The sequence below is a fragment of the Tursiops truncatus genome, chromosome 14 (assembly GCF_011762595.2).
Source record: "Tursiops truncatus isolate mTurTru1 chromosome 14, mTurTru1.mat.Y, whole genome shotgun sequence".
NCBI classification, from domain to species: domain Eukaryota; kingdom Metazoa; phylum Chordata; class Mammalia; order Artiodactyla; family Delphinidae; genus Tursiops; species Tursiops truncatus.
Window position 1 is genome coordinate 11,691,603 of NC_047047.1, and position 22,379 is coordinate 11,713,981.

The window sequence follows — 22,379 nt, forward strand, 5'->3', positions numbered from 1 at the left end:
CGCTTTTGTTATGGCCACATACCACCTCTTTCTCACCAAATCCGGTGGCCAGGTCCTCATGTCCTCAGCCTCTCAGCATCATTGGGCCTGGTGGACCTCCTTCTCCATTACTTGTTTTTTTCCCGCCATCCTCCCCCCATCCTGATTTTTCTCTTCCCTCACTTTTTACTCGTCCTCAGTCTCCTTTGACGGCTCCATTTCTTCCTTCCAACCTCTTACGTAGCACCCCAGGCTCAGTCTTTGGCCATTCTCTCTTTTCTATCTACACACTCTTGGTAGGTACTCTCATGTGATCCATGGTATTCTATGCCTTCTACTTGCCAGTTACTCCTGAATCTGAATCTCAGGGGAGATTCCAATTTTTTTTTTTTTTTTCCGGTACGCGGGCCTCTCACCGCTATGGCCTCTCCCGCTGCGGAGCACAGGCTCCGGACGCCAGGCTCAGTGGCCATGGCCCACGGGCCCAGCCGCTCCGGGGCATGTGGGATCTTCCCGGACCGGGGCACGAACCCGCGTCCCCTGCACCGGCAGGCGGACTCTCAACCACTGCGCCACCAGGGAAGCCCCGAGATTCCAATTTTATATCCTCATGGATGTCTAATATATATCTCAAATGAAACTTGGCCAAAGCAGGACTTTTGGAGAATCCCCTCCCCCCAATATGATACTTGTCCCTTCCCAAGTCTTCCCCATTTCTGTTAAATACCCCCATTTGCCCAGTTAATCAGCTCTCAACCTGTGAGTGCCCCTTGATTGCTCTCTTTCCTTTACCTCCCACATTTACTCTGTCAGCCAGTTCTGCTGTCACAATGCCCAGAACACCTCCCTTCTCACCTTCTCTGCTATTACCCTAGTCCAAGGTACCATTGTCTCCTGTGTAGTTCATTGCCACAGCCTCCTAACTGGTCTTTCTGCTTTCGTTCTTGACACCCTCTCCTCCTGCCCCCAGGGTCCATTCTTCACACAACAGCAAGAGTGATAAAACTTCTATGAGGTCATCCCTTCCGTGTGTAGGATGCTTTGCAAAACACAGTAAGTCCAAACTCCTTACACAGAGACCTGGCCCTTGCCTGCCCCGTCCCTGCATCCTCCTCTCCAGCCGTCTCTCCTTTGCTCACTCTGCTTCCACCACATCGGCCTACTTACTCGCAACTGATGGGGTTCAAAGCAGGCTGCCTCCAAATATGCCACTTTGGTATATTGACTATTTTGAATTAAAGTTACTTTGGAAACAGCCGGTGCAAGAAGAAGGCTCTGACCCTCTTTTGTCCCCCCAAAAACAGGAAATAAATCTCCCACGGGAAGATATCCTACCTACAGCAGAAGGATAGGAGGCATCTTTATGGCCAGAGACAGGGAATTCAAGGCCAAGAAAGATGTAGAAACAAACAAATTTTGTTATGTCAGTAATCTGCTGCCCCAAGCAAAAACCCCTCTGTTTTGTCAAATTCTCACACATTTTCTTTGTCTAAAAGGTATAAAAGCTGCCTACTTTGGTCACTTCTTTGAGCCTCATGTCTTTGGAGTTCCTGTATATGTGAAATTAAATTCAGTTGTTTTTCTCCGGTTGATGTTTTAGGTCAATTTCATGGTTAGACCAGCCAAGAAGAACCTGGAAGGGTAGAGGAAAAATGTTTCCCTCTCCTATACCTCATACACGCCAAGTCCATTTACAGCTGTGTGCTACCTCCCCTTGGCATGCTGTCTCCCCAGATCTTTGCAAGATCGGCACCCTCCCTACATCTCTGCTCAAGCCACCTTCCCTGACCAGCTCACATAAACCAGCACCTCTCATTGCACCCACCCTTTATTCTCTATCCTAAGAAAGCTAAGCTACTTTCCTATCGCTGATGATGAACTGAACCACAGATGCTAGATCTCCCTGCACCCCCATCATTTTTTTTTTAATATGGCTGTAGACCACCCCCATCATTACAGATGAAGAAAAGAAGCCAGAGGTCAGAGTGGCCCCAGGCCTCCACTTCAGCCTTCTCCCCCTCACTGTGCAGCAGAATTTGATTAGGTGTTGTCACTACCATCACCTGACACCCTGACATGAGGCGGTCACTCTTGGCCTATTCAACCAGTCCAGTGAACACAGCACCAGGGCAGCAGCCCCATGAGTAGTGGAAAGGAGGCGGGAGTGACCTACAATGTCCTTCGTAGATTTTTTCAAATCGAAGTACAGTTGATTTACAATGTTGTGTTCAATGTGAACCCCAAAGGGTTCTGCTTGGTTTCAGCATGTAAGCTAAAATATTGGAAGACTAACATTCCACAAGGATTACAGCCCTGGGAGGCCTTTTGGGAAGGGAACTGGACTTGCTGCTCTGGTAGTGAGGCTGACAGTGGACGGTGCAGCAGGAGGACATTACCTACTTGGGACAAGCGTCTCACCCCCAAGGGTGGGAGGGCAGTGAGGCTCACCTTCCAAGTTGGACATCTCTTCCAGGTGTTCCTGATATATTTTACTTTAAAGTCAAACCATAGCTCCTGGATCCTTCTGGTCCAAGGACTGATCCAAACCCAACATTCACACGTGAACACTGTGGCCCCTTCTGGCCGGTGCTTCTTCAGGTTGACTTATAGCCTCAGGAACCTCAGGCAGTGGCTGGGACTCCCTCGGCCCACCTGATCCCTGGCGGATGAAGGATTTCATACCTTTTGTCTCCGAGGGCTGGTGGGATTGGGGTGCAAGTACTGGAGGTGAGGGGCTGGAGAGAAAGAGAAGCATTGGCCCTTTCAAACCGCCTGTGGGGAAACTCAAGACTTGGAAGGGAGTGGCCGAATAACTGTCACAATTCCCACCTTAGTTCCCAGAGGGCCCCACCTGCCCAGGACAACCTGGACCTCTCTGTCTCTAGCTGCCCCATTTGCCAGAAGGGAAAATATTCTCAGAGACAGTGATGTCCCTGATAGGGAAGGTGACTCAGGTCCCAAGCACCCTCCTTGCCCCTTCCTGTCCCACTTTTCCTGGTACACTTGCTGCGTTTCATGGTTTTACGACCTGCTTTCAGAGAGGGATGTGAATTTTCATGATTCTTGTGTAAGCAAACAGTCATGCTTATACAAATAAGCAAAGCAGTGTTTCTGGACTTCCCAGGTAGAAAATTGAATCACTTGGCTTGCTTCCAAACTGCCAATTTAGGAGGCAAGATGTGGTCCCACACCCCTGGGCGGGCATCTTACCAGTTCTCTAGGTCATCCTCACCCCGGCGTCCAGCTGAATCAGATGGTTGTGGGTAGTTCAGCAAGTCTGTACTGGGGAGTGAGGAATGGGGTGGGGAGGAGGTCTGCACAGAAGGCCCATGGACTTACCCTTGCGCCTCTGACCAGGACGTTGTAGCAACCATCCACTCCTAACCTGTCCTTCAGACAAGGTATGCTCCCACCCACCATTGCATCACTTACCTTCCCTCACCTGCTTACTGCAGTCCAAGCTTATGGGATGAGCCACACCCTAATCCTACTGTCTGCCTGACACAGAATCCAAGACATCAAGTCAAATTCAGAAGCGCCGACCTCTTACTCTCCAAGTACGTGGATGGGATCTCCTTGAAAGCTGGTCAGATCTGTGCTGCTGTGGTGCAGACGAACTGACGTCCCAGCCCGTTGGTTGTGTTTCCTGGGCTGGGTGAAGTGTGGGCATGGGGAGGGCACTGCCTCTCCTCACTTCAACCATCTGACCCTTTCCATTTCGAAACAGGCCATTTTTCTTTTCCAGGATAAGGCTACCCAGTGTAGAGAAAGGAGAGCTGTTCCCAGGGAAATAATTTGGCCCCAAACCAGGGATAGAACAGCCCTTGGAAGATCTATTTTAGTGTTTGGCTCAGGTCCAGGAATTGAAACACATTTCAAATTGAATATTTTAATGCAAAAGATTAAAATGTATATATATGTAATTCATGAATATAGTCATCTTGTAAAAAAATTCAAACTTTATAAATAAAGCTAGAGTTCCTCTTGACGACCCCCTCCCGGCCCCATCCCACCTCAAGTAACCGCTATTTTCAGTTCAGTCCATACTCTTCCAGACCTCTCTGCTTTCCATGATCTTAGAAGCACATGGCTATGCATTTTGGATGGGCAGTGCTTTTTTCTTTTATGTAAATGGTATCATTTTGTCCTTATTGTTCTGCAACTTGACTTTTTCTCACAGTGATTTGCCTGGATCTCTTTCCATTTCAGAGCTCTCTTTTTCTTTTTAATTTGCCGTTTTATTTAAACTTTTTCCTACCAAAGGACCTTTAGGTTGTCTCCAGCTTATTCTGTTACACTTTTCCTAAACAATTCTAAAGTAAACCTCCTGAAATTTGTTTCTTTAGGGAAGACACCAAATAGTGGAACAGTAAGTCATGTTAGAAATAAATTAGATACTGTCAATGTTTTCTCCAAAATGGAGGTACGAATTTTCTCTCACAGAGATGCTTCATAATCTGGCTTCCTTATGAGGTGAGGCGCCTTCACACTTTGTCATTTTGGCTGGTGTGTCTTCCCTTTTGGACCTCAGAGAGGTGGGTGGAATTGTACCACTGAACCAAGGAAAGGGGATAGTATCACTGCTGGGGCTCCCAGGGGCACCTCTGCTTTCTCCCCAAAGCAGCTCCCCGCCTCCCAGGAACCCTGTTACATGTTGAGGATGGGTACCACTTGGATACTTGTTTCTCATAGCCATCCCATCCTTTTGTACTGCAGTTAGGAAGCAGACCGAGCTGGGGGTGCGGCCCTGCCGGCTTTAAAAAAAATAACACTATTTTATTTGAATACATAATATAGTCACATGATTCAAGAATCAAACAATATAAAAAGTATTAAGAGAAATGTCTTGCTCCCACCCTTATCCCCTTGTATCTTATTCCCCAACCCCTCACGGCTATTTTTTAAATTTCTTACATATCTTCCAGAATTTTCGAAATCAGATAAAAGACCTTGGAAAGGACTGCCTTATTTTCTTCTGCTGTTTGTTACATAAAAGCTAGCACCCTATAAACACTGCCTCTTGTTCTTATTTATTTATTAGGCTGCACCGCGCGGCATGCGAGGGATTGAACCCATGCCCCCTGCAGTGGAAAAGCAGAGTCTTAACCACTGGACCACCAGAGAAGGCCCTCCTGTTCTTTTTTTTTTTTTTTTTTTTGCGGTACGCGGGCCTCTCATTGTTGTGGCCTCTCCCGTTGCGGAGCACAGGCTCCGGACGCGCAGGCTCAGCGGCCATGGCTCACGGGCCCAGCCGCTCCGCGGCATGTGGGATCTTCCCGGACCGGGGCACGAACCCGTGTCCCCTGCATCGGCAGGCGGACTCTCAACCACAGCGCCACCACGGAAGCCCACCAGATATACTTTTGATGAACAATAGAAACGAAAGGGAGAGGTATCAAGGCTGGTCTTTTCTGGCCAGTGATGTTCCTAAGTATCTCGCATTCAGTGATGAGGAATGAGCTTCTGAGTCCCCAAGGAGGATGCTCATGGCCCCATTTACCTTGACTCTTCTATGTCAGATCCAAGACAAGTCAATGACCACGTGGCAAAACATTTGTTTTCAGTGAACTTTATTTCAAAATCATTGAACAATCTGATCATCCTTCCTCATTCATAAATACTCCTTTTGAAATGATCTGAGCTTAAATATTTTCAGGCTTAGTGAAAGGACTTGATATAAAGACGGCACACTAGCCCAAATGAAATTGGTTCCATAGATATAGAAGACTAGGATTTTTCACAGACTCTGCTGTTTCTTGGCCCCCTTGAATTAAATTAAATAGATTAACCCATCAATAAATAAATAAATAATTAATTAAATGGTCACTCATCAGAAGCTGTGTGCAAAGGACAGAGGATTTCTCTGAACCTAGTGTGCCATGGTTTCTGCCAGGCTGGCTTTGAGTGAGTGGAAGAGGTGAGAGAGGGCTGGCTCAGTGGTTGGGGTCTGAGGACGGGCAGAAGAAGCGTGGGAAGAGTGGGGTTATTCCCGCCGGCTGGTGGGCAGGAGGTCTCGTAGCACGAATATACGGAGGGAAGTTGGGCATTGATTAGACAACAGTGAAGTTCAGGCTGCAGCCATGCTCTTCGATTCCCCTTCTGCTAGCCCTCAGGGTCATTCGGCCCATATGGACTCTGGGTACAGCTTCCTTTAGGGAGAGATGATTTCCATGGTGAAGTCAGTTATATCATGGCCGCCTTTGGAACGTCCTAGGAAGATGGGCTTTTCTTCTGCTTGAGAGGTGCTGATGTACCAGTTGGGGTACAGGGCAGATTCAAATTCGACGCTATTCTTGATTTCTGTCTTGTTGAAGACAAATCGCTTTTCCATCTTCCACTTTGGGTAAGTTTTGGGGTCTACCTCCTGCAGCAAAACAGAAATAAACATTTTCATGAGGGCAGGGACACAGACGCTCTACTCTGATCTGGACAAAGATATTCTCTGGGTCGGCTAGAGAGAAAATGGATACGAAGGTCACAGGCCCAGGAGCCAGACTCCTGAGTTATCTTTGAGACCCCAGGTTTCTATGTGGTGACTGAAGGTGTCCCTTATCCTCTTCTGAAACTTAGCATCAAATGCTAGGTGGGAATGTTTTTCAAAAGTGAAAATTAGATTAAAGCTCCTAGGCGTATCTGTTTGCAGGGACTTTGCTGTATTTTCCTCATGGCCCTGTGGCTAGAATGACTTCAGCTTGGAAATGAAGCTTTTGCTGGGAAAGCGGGTGAGGGGAGGTGTGATTTTGGGAGAGGGTTGGAAATGATGACAGGTGACTGGTCCCCTGAGCAGATTAAGTTCCCAAAACGTCATCTAACAAGTGGAGCAACCCTAGCACTGTATAATCTGTTGGGTGGTCACAATGGCAAGACACAAGAACATCTACATAATGATTTAATTTTCTGTGGTGGGAGTGAAAGTTGCATGCATTGAACACTTACATTAAACTTATTTACATCTATGCAAAATTATCAAGTAGCTCTGCTCCCAGAGTTTCTAAGGGGAAGAGGTAGTTGTCTTGGAAGAAAGTGATGGCTAGGCGTCCTTCAGAGGAGCCTGAGAAGGGCCTTCAGCCCCTGGTACCCACTCACCTCCAGCTGCAGGATGGGCCTATCGCCTTTCATCACACAAGACAGGTAGAGATTCTTTTCCTTGAGGCCTAAGGCCACAGGTATCTTGTCGTTACTTTCATCTCCTTGCACGAAGCTCATGCAGAAAACCACTGGGGAGAGGAAAGGGGTCTCATGGTTAGGGACACACAGCACTGCAGGGACTCTTACAATTTAGCATCCTCTGCGGAAACCCACACCGAGGTCCCTATGGCTTAACAGACAGGGTAATGGGGCTTCTCACAGATCATAGCAGGTTCAGTTGGTTGAAACAGGTTTTTCCCCAAAGAAGGTCTAGGGGCTTCTCAGAGCCTCACCACAGCGGCAATGAAGAATCAGGGGGTCTGATTTTTAGAAACTGCAGAAAGTCATCTTGTCCCTGACGGGTGATGTGTCCATCCACAAGAGCACAATAATTTGATCAACGTGAAAAGCGAGAAAAGAGAGAAAGCTGGGTCCCGGAAAAACATCGGGCACGGATCTGTTTCAGGAATGTAGAGAAGGAAGTGGGAAGAACTTGGGAAAGGAGCTTAGCTGGGAAAAGTGGCTGCAAAGAGAGACATGCATTTTTTTTTTGCGGTACACGGGCCTCTCACTGTTGCGGCCTCTCCCGCTGCTGAGCACAGGCTCCGGACGCGCAGGCTCAGCGGCCATGGCTCATGGGCCCAGCCGCTCCGCAGCACGTGGGATCTTCCCGGACCGGGGCACGAACCCGTGTCCCCTGCATCGGCAGGTGGACTCTCAACCACTGCGCCACCAGGGAAGCCCGAGACATGCATTTTAATCTCCCTTAGTCATAGCTGTCTGACTTGGAGGCCCCAAGGTCACCCTCACAGTGCAATTCTAAAGAAAGAGGGCTGTCTTGTCTTGGCTCACACCAGGAAGCTTTCCCACAGTGATGCCTCTCTCCAAGGTCAGCAGCCTTGGAAGAGAACTGCCTGCTTCTTTCAGCTGCCCCCTGGACCGCAGCCACGGTGGCAAAGTGCTGGGCAGATTCCCACAACCCGTGGGACCCCAGTCTCGAGACAATTGCCAGTGACAGTCGAGAGATATGAGCTCCTGCTTGTCAGTAAGGTTTCCCTCTAAGGAACCATCTGGTATTGGGCCGGAAAGATGTTAGGGGCGAGGGGGCGGGGCTGGGCATGAGGCGGGGGAACAGATTATCTCCTCACCATTCTAGTTTCAACTGCAACAACAGGAAGAAAGAACCCACGGGCGGTTAGGTCTTGTCCATCAAACGACTCCTTTCTAAAAGAAGCACTGACGTGGCGCTACCATTAAATGACTTGAGTGAACAGTGGTCCTGAGCGTGCTTGAGCCCCCTAATTTCTCAGAGTCACCTCTCTTGCTGAAAAATAAATGCACTAAGGGACTCGATCTGGTGTCAACGCTAGGACCCAAACAAAAACATATCCTTTATTGTATGTTATTTCACTGCTGTCGATCATTTGCCTTAATCATCTACTCTGTTGAAAGTGTAGAGAATTAGCAAGCTACCAGGAGGCCAAGAAAAGAAGCAGGGTGTCCCCAGGTACCTTCTCGGTTCATATCCCGTGCGAGGAGGTGGAGAGCCTTCAGCACACACGGGCTAGCCAGCACCAGGGATTTTTGGTCTCTGTCCTGGAGCTTGCAGGTCAGCGACTGCACAGCCGCGTCACACAGAAGATCATCGTCGTACGTTTCAAAGATGACAGGCTCTAAAATGTGGAGCACAGACGTCGTTTAGGTGGAAACTCAGAGGGGCAGGCCTGGTGCTGTGAAGCAGCAGAATTTGGTTCCTCCGAGGATATCTGAGCACGCACAGCCAAAGTGTGATTATAACATTGGTGGGCAGGAAGCTGGGGTGCGTCAGAACACTGGGCCTGGCACCCTAAGATTTGGGTTCAAGCCTCAGCTCTATTGCTGGCTGTGGATGGGCCATAGAGCTACTTATGTAAAGTGGCAGCGGCAATAGAACTGGCCCAACAGGGATATTCTGACACTCGCAGAAGATACATAAGTGAAAGCCCTCAGAATGATTGGGTGCTTTGCAAAGATCAGTAGTTATCAAGGTCCTATTTTAAGAATAGTTTCAACAACTAAAAATGAGACTAAAACCATCACCAAATTGGATTTTATACAGTCGTGTCTTGAGATGTTACATTTTGGGTACCATTTTATGCGTGACCATGAATATATTCTGGAAAAGCTTCCATTCTTAAGATTAATAGCACTATTACCCAGTTACACCATCCTTTCAGTAAAGAAGAATTCCTTAAAAAACCTTTTAAGTGAACAAATCGATCTGATGGAAGACAAAAAAAAAAAAAAGAATGGTTTCAACTAAAGAGATGATTAATTGGGTTTCTAGGTGTCTCTGTTTGCCTCTCGCTGCTGGGCCTTCTCCTTTTAAAGGGTTTCAGCTTTAGGGAAGTTTAGTTGACTGTTGGGTTACGGCCTCTGAGAAGGAAATGACCAGCAATCTCGTGTCTGCCCTCAGCTCTCGTTAGGTACCTTCTTCAAAGACGAGTGAAAAGATGCTCCTCAGGCCATCATCCTGGAAGGTCTGTGAGCAGGGGATCTTCTGCAGCTTCTCCACAGCCACGATGACCGACACCACATGCCTGAAGCTTTTGTTGTAGAGCTGGTGGGAGATTTGCAGGTGGATGCTCTCATCTCCCGTGGAGCTGAGGTCCAGGTGTTGGACGCAGCACTGTAGAGAGAATAAGGAAGTCAGCGTGGGAAGGTGCTTGTGCCAGAAAACTCTGGTTTTGACATGAGAGAGGACGAAGGAGGGGGTAACAGAGCTTCTAAGGATAAACGTTCATCTCTCTGCAGCCCAGAGAGGTTAAGTGGCTTACCCAAGGGCACGTGGCAAGAGAGAGGCAGACCCAAAACTAAAACGTTGGCTTTCTGATGCCCTATATGGCATTCTTCTAGAATAAATACCATTTCTACCTTATCTCTTTTACACATGCTCCACCTAACTATAAACTTATACCTTCTTACACTTTTGATATTTTTGTAAATCTAATGCACTAACACTATGTAGTTAATTTTTCATGGCAATGATGATCATAATATTTTCAATACATCTATGCTCAATCAACAATTATTCTTTTTTTTTTGCGGTACGCGGGCCTCTTGCTGTTGTGGTCTCTCCCGTTGTGGAGCACAGGCTCCGGACGCGCAGGCTCAGTGGCCATGGCTCACGGGCCAAGCCGCTCCGCGGCATGTGGGATCTTCCCAGACCGGGGCACGAACCCGTGTCCCCTGCATCGGCAGGCGGACTCTCAACCACTGCGCCACCAGGGAAGCCCAATCAACAATTATTCTATACAAGTTTTTTTTTTTCTCTCAAATGCTCTCTCATAAATAACCTGCCAATACTTTAAAAGTGGTTACTATTCCTGAAATAGGTTCCCATTTCCACCTTATGCAGAGAACCTGTATAACTAACTGCATTAAGGCTTAACTGAGGTTGCCCCCAAGGCACGATAATGGTTTAAAAGCTTGAAGGACAGCTAAAGAGACATATAACAGTGCAGAGGAAAGCTGAGTGCGAGATAAGTTCCTGCCCAGAGCAGAGGCCCCAGATGAGGGAGAGCCAGGCTCCTGGAAGAGACAGTGGAGGAGGGCCGGGTCGCACCCCACCCAGGGCCAGAGAAAATCAGTTACGCTGGTTTTAAAACCTTTAAAGAGATGTGCTTTTAACAAGACTGAGACTGGATGAGGAGGCTGGAGGAGGCTGTCATGAACTAAAAAAGTAAGAGAGAAGTAGCTGCCTGCTAATCTGTACAAGTGCATTAGCTGGGCTGATGGCTGGACACCCTGGGAAAGTTATCAGGCCTCTTACAGAAGAGAAGAGCCAGCTGGAACATCAGCAAGGCTCTCTGTTAAGATAAGAGTCAGAGGGCTTCCGTGGTGGCGCAGTGGTTGAGAGTCCGCCTGCCGATGCAGGGGACACGGGTTTGTGCCCCGGTCTGGGAAGATCCCACATGCCGCGGAGCGGCTGGGCCCGTGAGCCATGGCCGCTGAGCCTGCGCGTCCGGAGCCTGTGCTCCGCAACGGGAGAGGGCACAGCAGTGAGGGGCCCGCATACCGCAAAAAAAAAAAAAAAAAAAAAAAAAGAGTCAGAGAAATACTCCTCTGCTGGGATAGACTTAGCTCCTGCTGACAATATTTCAGAACTGAAGGTTGCGGGATGCTAGGGTCTCTGACGTCATCCAGCTCATGAGCCTTATTTTTCAGATGAAGATCAGAGGGGTAAAATGACTTGACCAAGATCCACTGGCAAGTGAATAATTTTCTTGCCACTCCCAACTAAACTTTTTCTGTACATCATCTATGCCCTGTTATCATAAGCTCCACCCCAGGGAGCAAAAAGCAACTCCACCCTTAAAGGATGCAGACACGTTCATTCTCAAGATCATCTTCTCTGGGTCTCAGAGTGTGACTTAAGTGATTAACGTAGTTTCATCACTCTGAGGGCTAAAAGCCTCTTCTAAAAGGAGAATCAAATTTGCGTTGGAGCCTGGACCGTCTTCCTAACATGAAACAGCAAACGCTATCTCCACTGTAATTCCCCCTCACCCTCTGCAAGCATGGCCACCATCACCAAGCCTCAGTGAACCACTGTGGTGACGTGGGAGCTGCGTAGTGGCCAGCCTGCGTCTGTCTCACTGGAAGAGGAGAAAATCATTTGAACACAAAACTCCATAGGAACAAGGTGGACCCCTTTCCTTGAGTCTTTCCCATGTCAGAGCCCCTTCATGTGTTGGGAGCTAAGCCCACGGACTCACCTTCATCTGTTTGGGGCCGTCAGCCTCAAATAACAGGTCATTCTCGTCACTGTAATAAAAACAGAGAGATTGTTCAATTATGTCTCCTGGACAAGATTATGTTTCCTTCCCTGCAAACAGTCTTCACCGTTAATAGGAAACTGCAAACAGCATGTTCCTTAGGGCTGCCTGAAGCTGCCAGGTTCCGTGGTGATATGCAATGGAAAAGCAAATGAGGCAGGGCAGGTACCCACGTTGCTCTCTGTTGGATGCTGAGACCTAACTTCCAGCCCAGTTAAAATCTGAGCTTTCTGTCTCATTTAAGCCAAATGTTGCAAGGGATCCCCTGTATTGTCCACTTGACACCTTTCCTTCCTGTTTGCCCTCTGCAGGCTGTCCCTGCAGCAACATCTAGATGGCCTATGGGGCCCAAGGCCAGACTTATAGTGGGAAATTAGTCTTTAAACCAGGTTTGCCTTGGAACCATGCTTGCCACTGAAAGAGGCAGTTTGGTGGGGCAAATCTGGTCTTCAAGCTCAGATGACACACTCCACTCTTGAGAGGGGAGCCCTGTTCACATTACTGGTATCAATTTTCCCACTGACCTGTAGTAAGCCATCACTTCGTTGGTGGGTTCAAGTACCGTTGCCATGGCTGCTTCAGAAACCTGTGTAGAGAGGAGAAAATGAGTGACCATTTGCCACGCCAGTCCCCACGAGGGCTGCCTTCACACGTGAATTGCCCTCAGCATCTAGTACCTGGTAGGCATGCAAAGAAGCAGTCTTTGAAGGCATAAGTGAATGCGTGAAAGAGTCATCCTTTGGGTCCAGAGTAGAGCATTTGCTAAATCAAGCCTAAACCAGGAGTGGATTTATTAGGAGACCTGGGGCAGAGGTTTGATGCTGAGCTCTCAGACAGCCGCTGCGAGATAAGCAGTATTAATCCGCAATATTTTGCAAGTTATGGTGTTATAGTACATCTGGCATTTGTGCAAAAAGCCCAGCCCTCAGGCCCCGAGAGAAGGAGGGAGGGAGAGGGGAAGGGAGGGAGAGAGGGAGAGAGTGGGTGGGGGAGAGAGAGAGAGAGAGAGAGAGAGATAGAGAGAGAGAGAGAGAGAGACTCCCTTAGGACCTAGTCATAAGGAAGAATTAAAGTGGTACCTGGACAATGAAGGCTGCCTGGAGAGAATAGAATCCCGGAGTGGCCTGTTGTGTCTCCAAGAGGTATGCTGTCTGCCAGTTTCTCCCTCACTATTTTATGGCCTTCAAAAGCAGAAGTGAGGAGCTAAGAAATTTCCCGGTTTGGTTAACTGATTTCACAACCAAGTTAAAAAAAAAAAAAAAAAAAGAGGATGGATGGGAACTTCTGGGAGAGGGTAAACTGAAAAAATTCTCTAATCCTTGGAAGGGCAAGTGGTAGCAAACTGTGACATATTTTTGCAAATGTGTCATTATGCAAATATATGTTGTTTTTTCTGACAACTATTGTGCAGATGATGTCAATCAAAAATACTGGGGTTTCCTAGGTTAGAAGGACGTTTTAATTTAGGATCTCTGGGGTAAAGTGGAAGACACGCGGAGAGACACACATACAAATGCTCCCTCACTCTTTGCACATAAGTTTAGGAACCTTCCCACTTGGAGATGGATAAATGGGCCTAATGAAGTAACAGTAACCCTGCCAGTTCTGCACCCAGCGTGCTGTTTTCTACCTTGGGGGCTCCGGGTCAATTACTGGGGAGTAATTACTGGGAGCCTCTGGGGAGACACTTGATCTTGCTAGGATGAAGCAGAGAAAACACAGTAGTGCAGGGGTTCAGGCTCCAGATGGGGCTGGGGAAACCTTGGAGACAAGTTCATCCAACCCATTCAGACCAGGTGCTGGGACCCTAGCCAATTGCATATGGAATCTCCATCAATGTTCGGTGAACGGTGAAATGAGCCTGGATTGAGAACGTATTTGAAAAGATTGTGAATAAGTCAGGCTTCGTGATCACATTCCCTCTTTAAGATGCAGAGATGTTTTTTGCCTGAAAGAATTTTTTTCTGTTAACTCTGAAAAGTGAAAATTTTTACAAATAAGAATATTCAGGGCTTCCCTGGTGGCGCAGTGGTTGAGAGTCCGCCTGCCGATGCAGGGGACGCGGGTTCGTGCCCCGGTCCGGGAAGATCCCACATGCCACAGAGCGGCTGGGCCCGTGAGCCATGGCTGCTGAGCCTGCACGTCCGGAGTCTCTGCTCCGCAACGGGAGAGGCCACAACAGTGAGAGGTCCACATAAAAAAAAAAAAAAAAAAAAAAAAAAAGAATATTCAGCTGAAGCTATATCCCTTGGTAAGTCCAAGAGTTATTAGACTTTGTTTTTTTCTCTAGCTTTATTGCAGTGCAATTCACATATAACGTTGTATAAGTTTAAGGTGTACAACATGATGATTTGGTATATATATATATATATATATATATATATATATATATATATATATAAAAGATTACCACAATGAGGTTAGTTAACACATCCATAACCTCACACATATATATACATATACATATGGTGGTGAGAACACTTAAGATCTACTCTTTTAGCAACTTTCTGCCATATGATACAGTGATACAATATAGTTAATAATAATCACCATACTGTACATTAGATTCCCAGAACTTATTCATCTTATAACTGAAAGTATGTACCCTTTGACCAACATCTCCCCATTTCTCCCAACCCCTAGCCCTTGGCAACCACTATTCTTTTCTCTGTTCCTGTGAGTTTTGCTTTTTTTTTTTAAGATCCCACTTATAGGTGAGATCATATAGCATTTGAATTGCTCTCACTTATTTTACTTAGCATAACACCCTCAAGGTTCATCCACATTGTGACAAACAGCAGGAGTTTCTTCTTTTTTATGACTAAATAATATTCTTTTATATACATATTGTATACCTCTATATAGAGATATATATCCCTGTAATATAGTCTGAAATCAGGAAGTGTGATGCCTCCAGCTCTGCTGTTCTTAAGGTTGTCTTGTCTCTTCAAGGCCTTTGGTGATTCCATACGAATTTTTGGATTGTTTGTTATATTTCTGGGAAATATGCCATTGGAATTTTGATAGGGATTGCAATGCATCTACAGACGGCTTTAGGTGGTATGGACAGTTTAACAATATTAGTTACTCTAGTCCCAAACATGGGATACCTTTCCATTTATTTGTGTCTTTGATTTCTTTCATCAATATCTTATAATTTTCAGTGTACAGATCTTTCACCTTCTTGGTTAAATTTATTTGTATTTCGATGTTATTGTAAATGGCATTGTTTTCTTTATTCCTCTCTGGGTATTTTGCTGTTAGTGTACAGAAATGCACCAGACTTTGTTTAACTCAGACACCAGAAGAGTGCCTGCCCAGGGTACTGCCCCAGGGTAGCCCTAGAAGAAGGAGTGAATGACCGGGTCAAGAATGGGGCATGGAGCCCGGGAACGGTGCCTTCTCTAGCCCCTTTGTCACATCAATATTATAGCACTTATTATAGCACCGAATCGAAACCTGGCTCACTTACCTGGTTCCCTTAGGAGGCTGTGAACTCTTCTAGAGCTGGGTCTAGCCCAGTGTGTGACATGCAAGTTCAGGCAGTAAAGCTTTGCTGCCTGAAATAGTGAGCAGGAATTTGACAGTGTTTTTACTCAAATAAGGATGTGCTTACTCTGTGCCAAGTCCTGGGCTTGCACAACATGGTTCATGGGAGAGAGTTCCTGACTTTCACAGGCAGGAGGGAAATAGACTCTACCATGAGCAAGAATGATGCAGTGGCTTCACCAACCAGCCTTCTGATTGGGCTCTCAGTATCTTGATATCAGGAAGGCAGACACAAGAATCCCATCTTTGGGAAGTTATATGTTTCAGAGAGAATCTAAGAGCTGCATCCTGTTCAATGCATCCATTCCTTGGGAGTTTGGGGAGCAATAGTCCCTAAGTCCTCATAAAATTGGGTGTTCGGTTGTGCAGACTCCCCGGAGGCCCTGCCTAGGGAGACTGGTGGATGACTCTGTTTTCCTTTCATAAGGTCCACCCTGGAAATGAACCCCTGGTCCTCAAGTCTCACTGAAGGAACTACCACCTTCCTCAGACTCTTTATGCTGGGGGTCCACAGGACCCGGTGGTCTGGTAGCTCTGTGAGCTCTCCTGACAGAGAACACAGAGAGGCACTCAGTCGCTGATGTGATTACAAGCTGAGTGAAGGAGGATGGAAGCCAGTGACAGGAGAGCAGGTATGCAAGGGACCCATGTCGTTTCTGAGTGAATCCATTCTGTTTCTGGGAATCGAGATAGAGGTCAGGAATGAATCTACTTCTCCATCCTCTTCATGCACCAGTATCCAGGGTGCATGAGCCCTCATTCTTTCTCCTCAAGGGAAAGTTTGGAGCCATGGGGCAATGCCCTTTGATGTAGTATTCTCTACAGCTCTGCCATGTCTCATCCTGATCCTGTAGCCCAGACCCAAAACCTGGCAGCATCCGGTCCATCTCAGGAAGTGAAACCTCTTATTGTGTCAAGCAGGCCGGTTGCACAATGCATGTATTAAACCCTGTCTTTCCAAGGAAACCACTCAGGCCCCAGCACTTCTTTCCGGTTCCCAATAAACAGAAAACATCTCACTACAGATGTAGTTGCATGGAGGGAGGGCCTGGAAGAGGGACGACGACGGAGATGGAGATGCAGACACCCAGGGAAATGGACCAAGCAGAAGTGCGGGGGAGGTGTTGGCAATGCCAGGACGTCACAGGGAGCTCCAGCTTTTGGGGAATTCTTCAGCTGCTGAGTCACCCAAGCCCTTCTCAGTTGCAAGTTGCCCTCTACCCTGGTAGGTCATTCCTCTGAGACAGGATCCTGGCACTGATTCAGAGCAGCAAGTGCCTTGGTACCATCTTCTGCCTAATCTTGGGCGTTGAACCTCTCTCATCAAGGTTGGCCTCACTGAAATGGTCTTCGATCACTTTGAACAAGAAGACCAGCAAAATAATCATGGGTTACTTCTTATATCATCATGATACATGTAGTGATGACTGCTCTCCGCTGCGGACTATTCCTTCCTGGTTCACTCCCTTGCTCAGAACAGAACTAAGGTACAACCATCCCTCCCATTTTCCCCACGTCCCTTCTCATCCTTGGCATTGACTTCCTAACATTGTTCATAAGGGTCTGCATTTTCCTTCCATTATTTCCACGGATCTTTCTGGTACCTGAATGTGTAAACAACGTCCTGTGTAGCCACACCTGTCTCCATGAATTCCCGACTCCTTTTCCTCCTGCTTCGGGGATTATTTGGGAATGAGCAGTCTGATTTTTAGTTTTGAGACCGCTGCTCTTCCTCTCACAGCAACATCTCATTTGGGCCTGCTTCCTACCCCCCTGGACCCAGGTACTCAGAGTGGCGACAGACAGACTCCAGGAATATTCCATTCTTCCTCTAGGTCTAGAACAAGGAGGGCTTAGATATATAAGCAGGAGGTTTGGTGCAGCGAGGTGTATGGTCTCCAGTGGCCTCTCCCCATAGGCTCAGTCGTTATTTCACCTCTGAGAGCCCAGTGAAAACTTGCCCTTCCTTTGGATCCAACAGAAAAGCCCTGGGTGGGTAAGGTGGATATCAAGGGCTTTGTGCTCTATATCTTTTCGCACACATCGTGTGTACAGGAGAGTCGGCCTCAGACATAGTACTCTGATACAACTTGTACCAGGGGCCTGGAAACATTATGTATAAAAGAGCCAGATAGCAAATAATTTAGGCTTTGTTGCAACCACTCAACTTTACCACTGTTGCGAGGAAGCAGCCATGGGTAATGTGTAAATGGAGGGGCTTAACTGGGTATGGCCTGCAGGTTGAAGGAGTCAAGTGCCTGTCATATCCCATTATATTACACCATTTTTTTAAAAAGATATTTTTGGGATATGGACCATTTTTTAAAGTCTTTTATTGAATTTTTTACAATGTTGCTTCTGTTTTATGTTTTAGTTTTTTGGCCCCGAGGCATGTGGGATCTTAGCTCCCCAACCAGGGATTGAACCTGCATCCCCTACATTGGAAGGCAAAGTCTCAACCACCGAACCACGAGGGAAGTCCCATCACACCATTTTTATTGGATAGAAATTTAGAAACAGTACTTTTAAAAAAACTGTCCTTGCTCATAGAATTCAACATCAAAAAGAAACAAACAACCAGATGAAAAAGATGGTAGAAGATCTGAACATTTTTCCAAAGATGGAATGCGCTCAACATCGCTAATCATCAGAGAAATGCAAATCAAAACCACAAAGAGATATCACCTCACACCTGTCAGAATGGTATCATCAAAAAGAACACATATCTTACTTGTGTCTTGCTATTAAAAAAGGAATTGGCCTTTAAAAAAAAAAAAGAACACATATACCAAATGTTGGCAAGAAGAGGGAACCCTCCTACACTGTTGGTGGGACTGTAAATTGGTGCAGCCACTGTGGAAAACGGTATGCACGTTTCTCAAAAAACTAAAAATAGAACTACCATACGACTCAGCAATTCCACTCCTGGGTATATATCCAAAAAAACAGAACAAAAACAAAAACACTAATTCGAAAAGACACACGCAGCCTCAATGTTCATAGCAGCATTATTTACAATTGCCAAGATATGGGAGCAACCTAAGTGTCCATCAATAGATGAATGGATACAGAAGACGTGGTATATATGTATAATGGAATACTACTCAGCCATAAAAAGAATGAAATGATGCCATTGCAGCAACATGGATAGACTTGGAGGGTATTATGATTAGTGAAATAAGTCAGACAGAGAAAGACAATACTGTATGCAATTACTTATATGTGGAATCTAAAAAATACAACAAACTAGTGAATATAACAAAAAAGGAACAGACTCACAGATATAGAGGACAAACTAGTGGTTACCAGTGGGGAGAGGGGATGGGAGAGGGGTAACATAGGGGTAGGAGATTAAGAGATATAAACTAGTATGTGTAAAGTAAGCTACAAGGATATATTGTACAACACAGGGAACATAGCCAATATTTCATAATAGCCATAAATGGAGTATAACCTTTAAAAACTGTGAATAACTATATTGGACACCCATAACTCACATAATATTTTACATCAACTATAACTCAAAGAAAAGTCAATGTGAAAAAAAAGTTTTTTTAAAAAAGGCTGTCCTTTATTGAGCACCTACTAAGTACTAGGCAGGTTTTTCTCATTATCTTATTTAATCTTCACAGTAAACTTTGAGGTAAATAGCACCCATTTCACCAATGAGGAAACTGAGGCCAACAGAAGTAACGTACCTGAGACCACGCAACTAGTAAATGTTGGAATCATGACTCAGATACGGGTTCGCTGAACCCAAACCAGAACCTTTTTGTTTTAACCACTTTTTATTGTTACGAACGTTTCTTGCCCCCATCCTGTGCAGTCCACAGTGCCCATATGTAGACTCCTTCCTCAGTGATGCGGTTATATTCTAAAGGACATTGGCCTGGAGGATCACGTATCTGTCCCCAAGCATTTCTACATTGTCTCCCTTGCCTGCCCTCCTTTCCCACCTGGCTGTGACAAGCTGTGTGAGTTTGCTTCTTTCTCCTTCTTTCAGGGCTGCCCGGGGACTTTCCAACTCGGTTCTTAGTTCTCTCTCTTCCCTTTTCTGAGTTTCTTCCTTATTCATCTTCACTTTCTCACCTGCTCCTGGTGGCTCTGTTGCCTGAGTTCCTTTGCCCTTTCCTTTTTCCTTAAGACTTTGTTATAGCACTGTCAAAGGAATCCCTTTAGGGTTTCTGTCCCTGGAATCTTATGCTTTTTTTTTTTTTTTTTTTTTTGCGGTACGCGGGCCTTTCACTGTCGTGGCCTCTCCCGTTGCGGAGCACAGGCTCCGGACGCGCAGGCTCAGCGGCCATGGCTCACGGGCCCAGCCGCTCCGCGGCATGTGGGATCTTCCCGGACCGGGGCATGAACCCGTGTCCCCTGCATCGGCAGGCGGACTCTCAACCACTGCGCCGCCAGGGAAGCCCTCTTATGCTTTTTAAAATGATGCTAAAAAATACTTCTCTCCTAGAGTCTCTGATGAAACGCTTCTCTCCTAAACTGTCTGCTGTGTCTGCATCTACTCGCTGGTTGTTACATAATCGAAGGTGATTTGACCATTTCCTTCCATGGCTTCGTTAATTTCACTTCTTTACTCACTTCCTCCTTATTGGCTGGAACTGAGTTTTCTATTTTCTGGGAGAGGAAGTTCTCACCAAGGCCACTCAGGATTTGTTGGGTGCACTGGTCAAGTCTGGTACCCAGACTCTAGGAGGTTATCTCCCCCAGTTACTGAATGAGGATGCCTGAGTGTGTAAAGGTGTTAGGAAAATTCTGCCCAAACTTCAATACAATGGGTAGATATTACAGAATTCACTAACCTCTGACCTGGAGTTTCTTTCTCCCCCTGATATTAGAGGGTTAGAAAATCTTCCAACATCTCATAAAGAATCAATGAAGCTGTCACATAGGACCCATGTTTCAAAATAGATTTTTACAGAGAGTGATGTTTGGTGTGATGGTTCCAGAAATGATCTATCGAAGTTAACTTATGATGTGCACAGGCAGAAAGTTATATGTTAGAACTAGTAGTGATTTAAACAACACCCTTCTTAGGCTTTTTGTTAATATAATGCTCATTTTCAAAGTATCAAATAACACAAAGGTATTTAGAATAAAAGCCCTCCACTCTCCCTTCCCCACTCCCTCTCTCACTGGTTAAGGCATTCAACCAGAAAGTATCACAGTCTCTACCACCCAAGGACTCACCCCTCCATCCATTCATGACCCACCATCAGTTTGTGGAAAGGTCTTTCTTGAGTGTTTCCTAAATGCCTGGGATCTGTAGATTTCTTTTCATCCCCATACTTCATTGCCGTTCAAGCCTTCCTGCCTTCTCACCTAGGTTATTTCAGTCATGTCCTAATTGGTTCGCTTGCTGCCATGGAAACTCCATCCATCCATTCCCCACCCACCAGCCACAGAGATCTCTCCACAAAGTAAATCTGGTGACACAAAGCCCTTGCTCCAATCCCATCACTGGCTCTCCATCCCCTTTCTGGGTGAGTCCAAGCTCCTGATCTGGGCAAGCAAGTCTCACCATGGAATCTTCTGCTTTCCTCTCCTAGCCCACGATCTTTCTGTGCTTCTGCACATCCTGTCGTTTCTGGCCTGGAACCTACTTCTCCTCTTTGTACCTTGGCCAACTCCTAGTGCTTCAAGACTCAGCTCAGGCTTTGCCTCCTCCATGACAAGCCCCTTCCCAAGCTGGGTGGTAGGTACCCTTCCTCTCTGTGGTGCGCCTCTAACACCCTCTGCAAACCTCCTTCATTGTGTTTTATTTGCTCGTCTCCCTTCCTGTTAATGTACCTGTCGCAGGCTTCGGATGATAGCTCTGATCTCCATGCCTGGCACATAACGGTGCTCCACAAATGTTGGCTGACCACATGCACGAAAGCCAGGAGTGATCACGCCACACCACTCTCACTGCTTCCATCCTGAGCTAACCCCCACTGACAGGGAAATGTTTCCTTAGAAAAGAATATCTTTGCGCGAAAAGCAGAGACTCACCAGAAGTACAATGTCCAGCTCAGAACAAACTCCTCAGCAGCAAATAGGCCCCCCAGACGCTTAGAGCAGGAGAGTAGCTCTGGCCCGGTCAGGGGTCTTATCCTCTTGCAGAAGCACAGCTCCTGCCACGAAGGCACTGTGGACAACTTGCTGCTCTGGCTTGAGTCAGAGCAGTGTCCACCTGCTTGTCTGGGGAATTCTGAGCCTTTTATGAAGTTTTTTTTTGGGACAGGGAGGTGATAGGGGCTCCCACTATAACCAGGAGGGGGGGTGTTCTCCCGACCTGGGTCTCACCAGAAACACCCTGGAGGCAAATTCCTGGAAAGATGCTCCCGTCTCTCCACTATGGCAATTTTGAAGCGTTTCTTGAGGGCTTTCCATATTCCTCTGACAATGTAGGAATTCTAGAAAGACAAAGTCAGAGATGGTGGCATGTCATGGTAAGTAAGGTTAGCTGGGCAGGTCAGGCAAGGTAATGTCCATCATTCATTCAGCACAGGCACCCAGTTTGAGGTGTGTATATGTGTGTGTGTGTGTGTGTGTGTGTGTGTGTGTGTGTGTACAGCAGGGGGAGGGTAACAAAACTACACAAGACATGGTAGCTGTCCTCAAGGAGGTTCTGCAAACGTCCAGAATTTAAGATGGAACATGGCAAGTACCGGGGCAGATGTAAACTTCCTCCAAGGGGCCGTCTCCCTTTCCTCTCCACACTTGGGGACATGACTAGGCCAGAAGAGGGAGAGCAACGCGGTCCAGCTCTCTGTAGACTGTGAATGCTCTAGGCTGCGTGCTGGGCTGCTTTTGGGGAAATCGTGGGCTCTGGTGGGAAGGCTTGTTTCCGGCAGGGCAGAGCTGAGGACCTGAGAGTGCCAGGAAAGGCGTGGGGTAAGCATCTCCTCACTCTGG

General features: G+C 46.8%; 1 protein-coding gene and 1 long non-coding RNA gene across 5 annotated transcripts; one reads left to right on the forward strand and one right to left on the reverse strand.

Annotated features, from left to right (window-relative positions):
* The first annotated feature begins 3,107 nt into the window (after positions 1–3,107).
* On the forward strand, positions 3,108–5,799 carry LOC141276310 (uncharacterized). The gene is made up of 2 exons (XR_012325614.1): positions 3,108–3,380; positions 5,021–5,799. It is a non-coding gene; the product is annotated as an uncharacterized lncRNA (long non-coding RNA).
* Positions 5,800–5,826: 27 nt separating this feature from the next.
* IL1B (interleukin 1 beta) lies at positions 5,827–21,866 on the reverse strand. Of its 4 annotated transcripts, none has more exons than XM_019930997.3 (7): positions 21,757–21,866; positions 12,449–12,510; positions 11,865–11,913; positions 9,577–9,775; positions 8,619–8,780; positions 7,066–7,196; positions 5,827–6,343 (listed from the first exon to the last, which is right to left on the reverse strand). In XM_019930997.3, exons 2-7 carry the CDS (start codon positions 12,493–12,495, stop codon positions 6,131–6,133), a joined length of 801 nt encoding a protein of 266 aa, XP_019786556.2. In that variant the 5' UTR covers positions 12,496–12,510; positions 21,757–21,866; the 3' UTR covers positions 5,827–6,130.
* Between the last annotated feature and the right edge of the window lie 513 nt (positions 21,867–22,379).

Excerpts from the sequence above, each read along its gene's own strand:
- IL1B (XM_019930994.3), bottom strand. The coding sequence starts at position 12,637 with ATGCCTTCAAAGACTGCTTCTTTGCATGCCTACCAG. Across the intron at positions 11,914-12,448 it reads GAAGTGATGGCTTACTACAG|TGACGAGAATGACCTGTTAT; the intron begins GTCAGTGGGAAA and ends TTTTTATTACAG. Across the intron at positions 7,197-8,618 it reads ACGGGATATGAACCGAGAAG|TGGTTTTCTGCATGAGCTTC; the intron begins GTACCTGGGGAC and ends TCCTCTCCCCAG.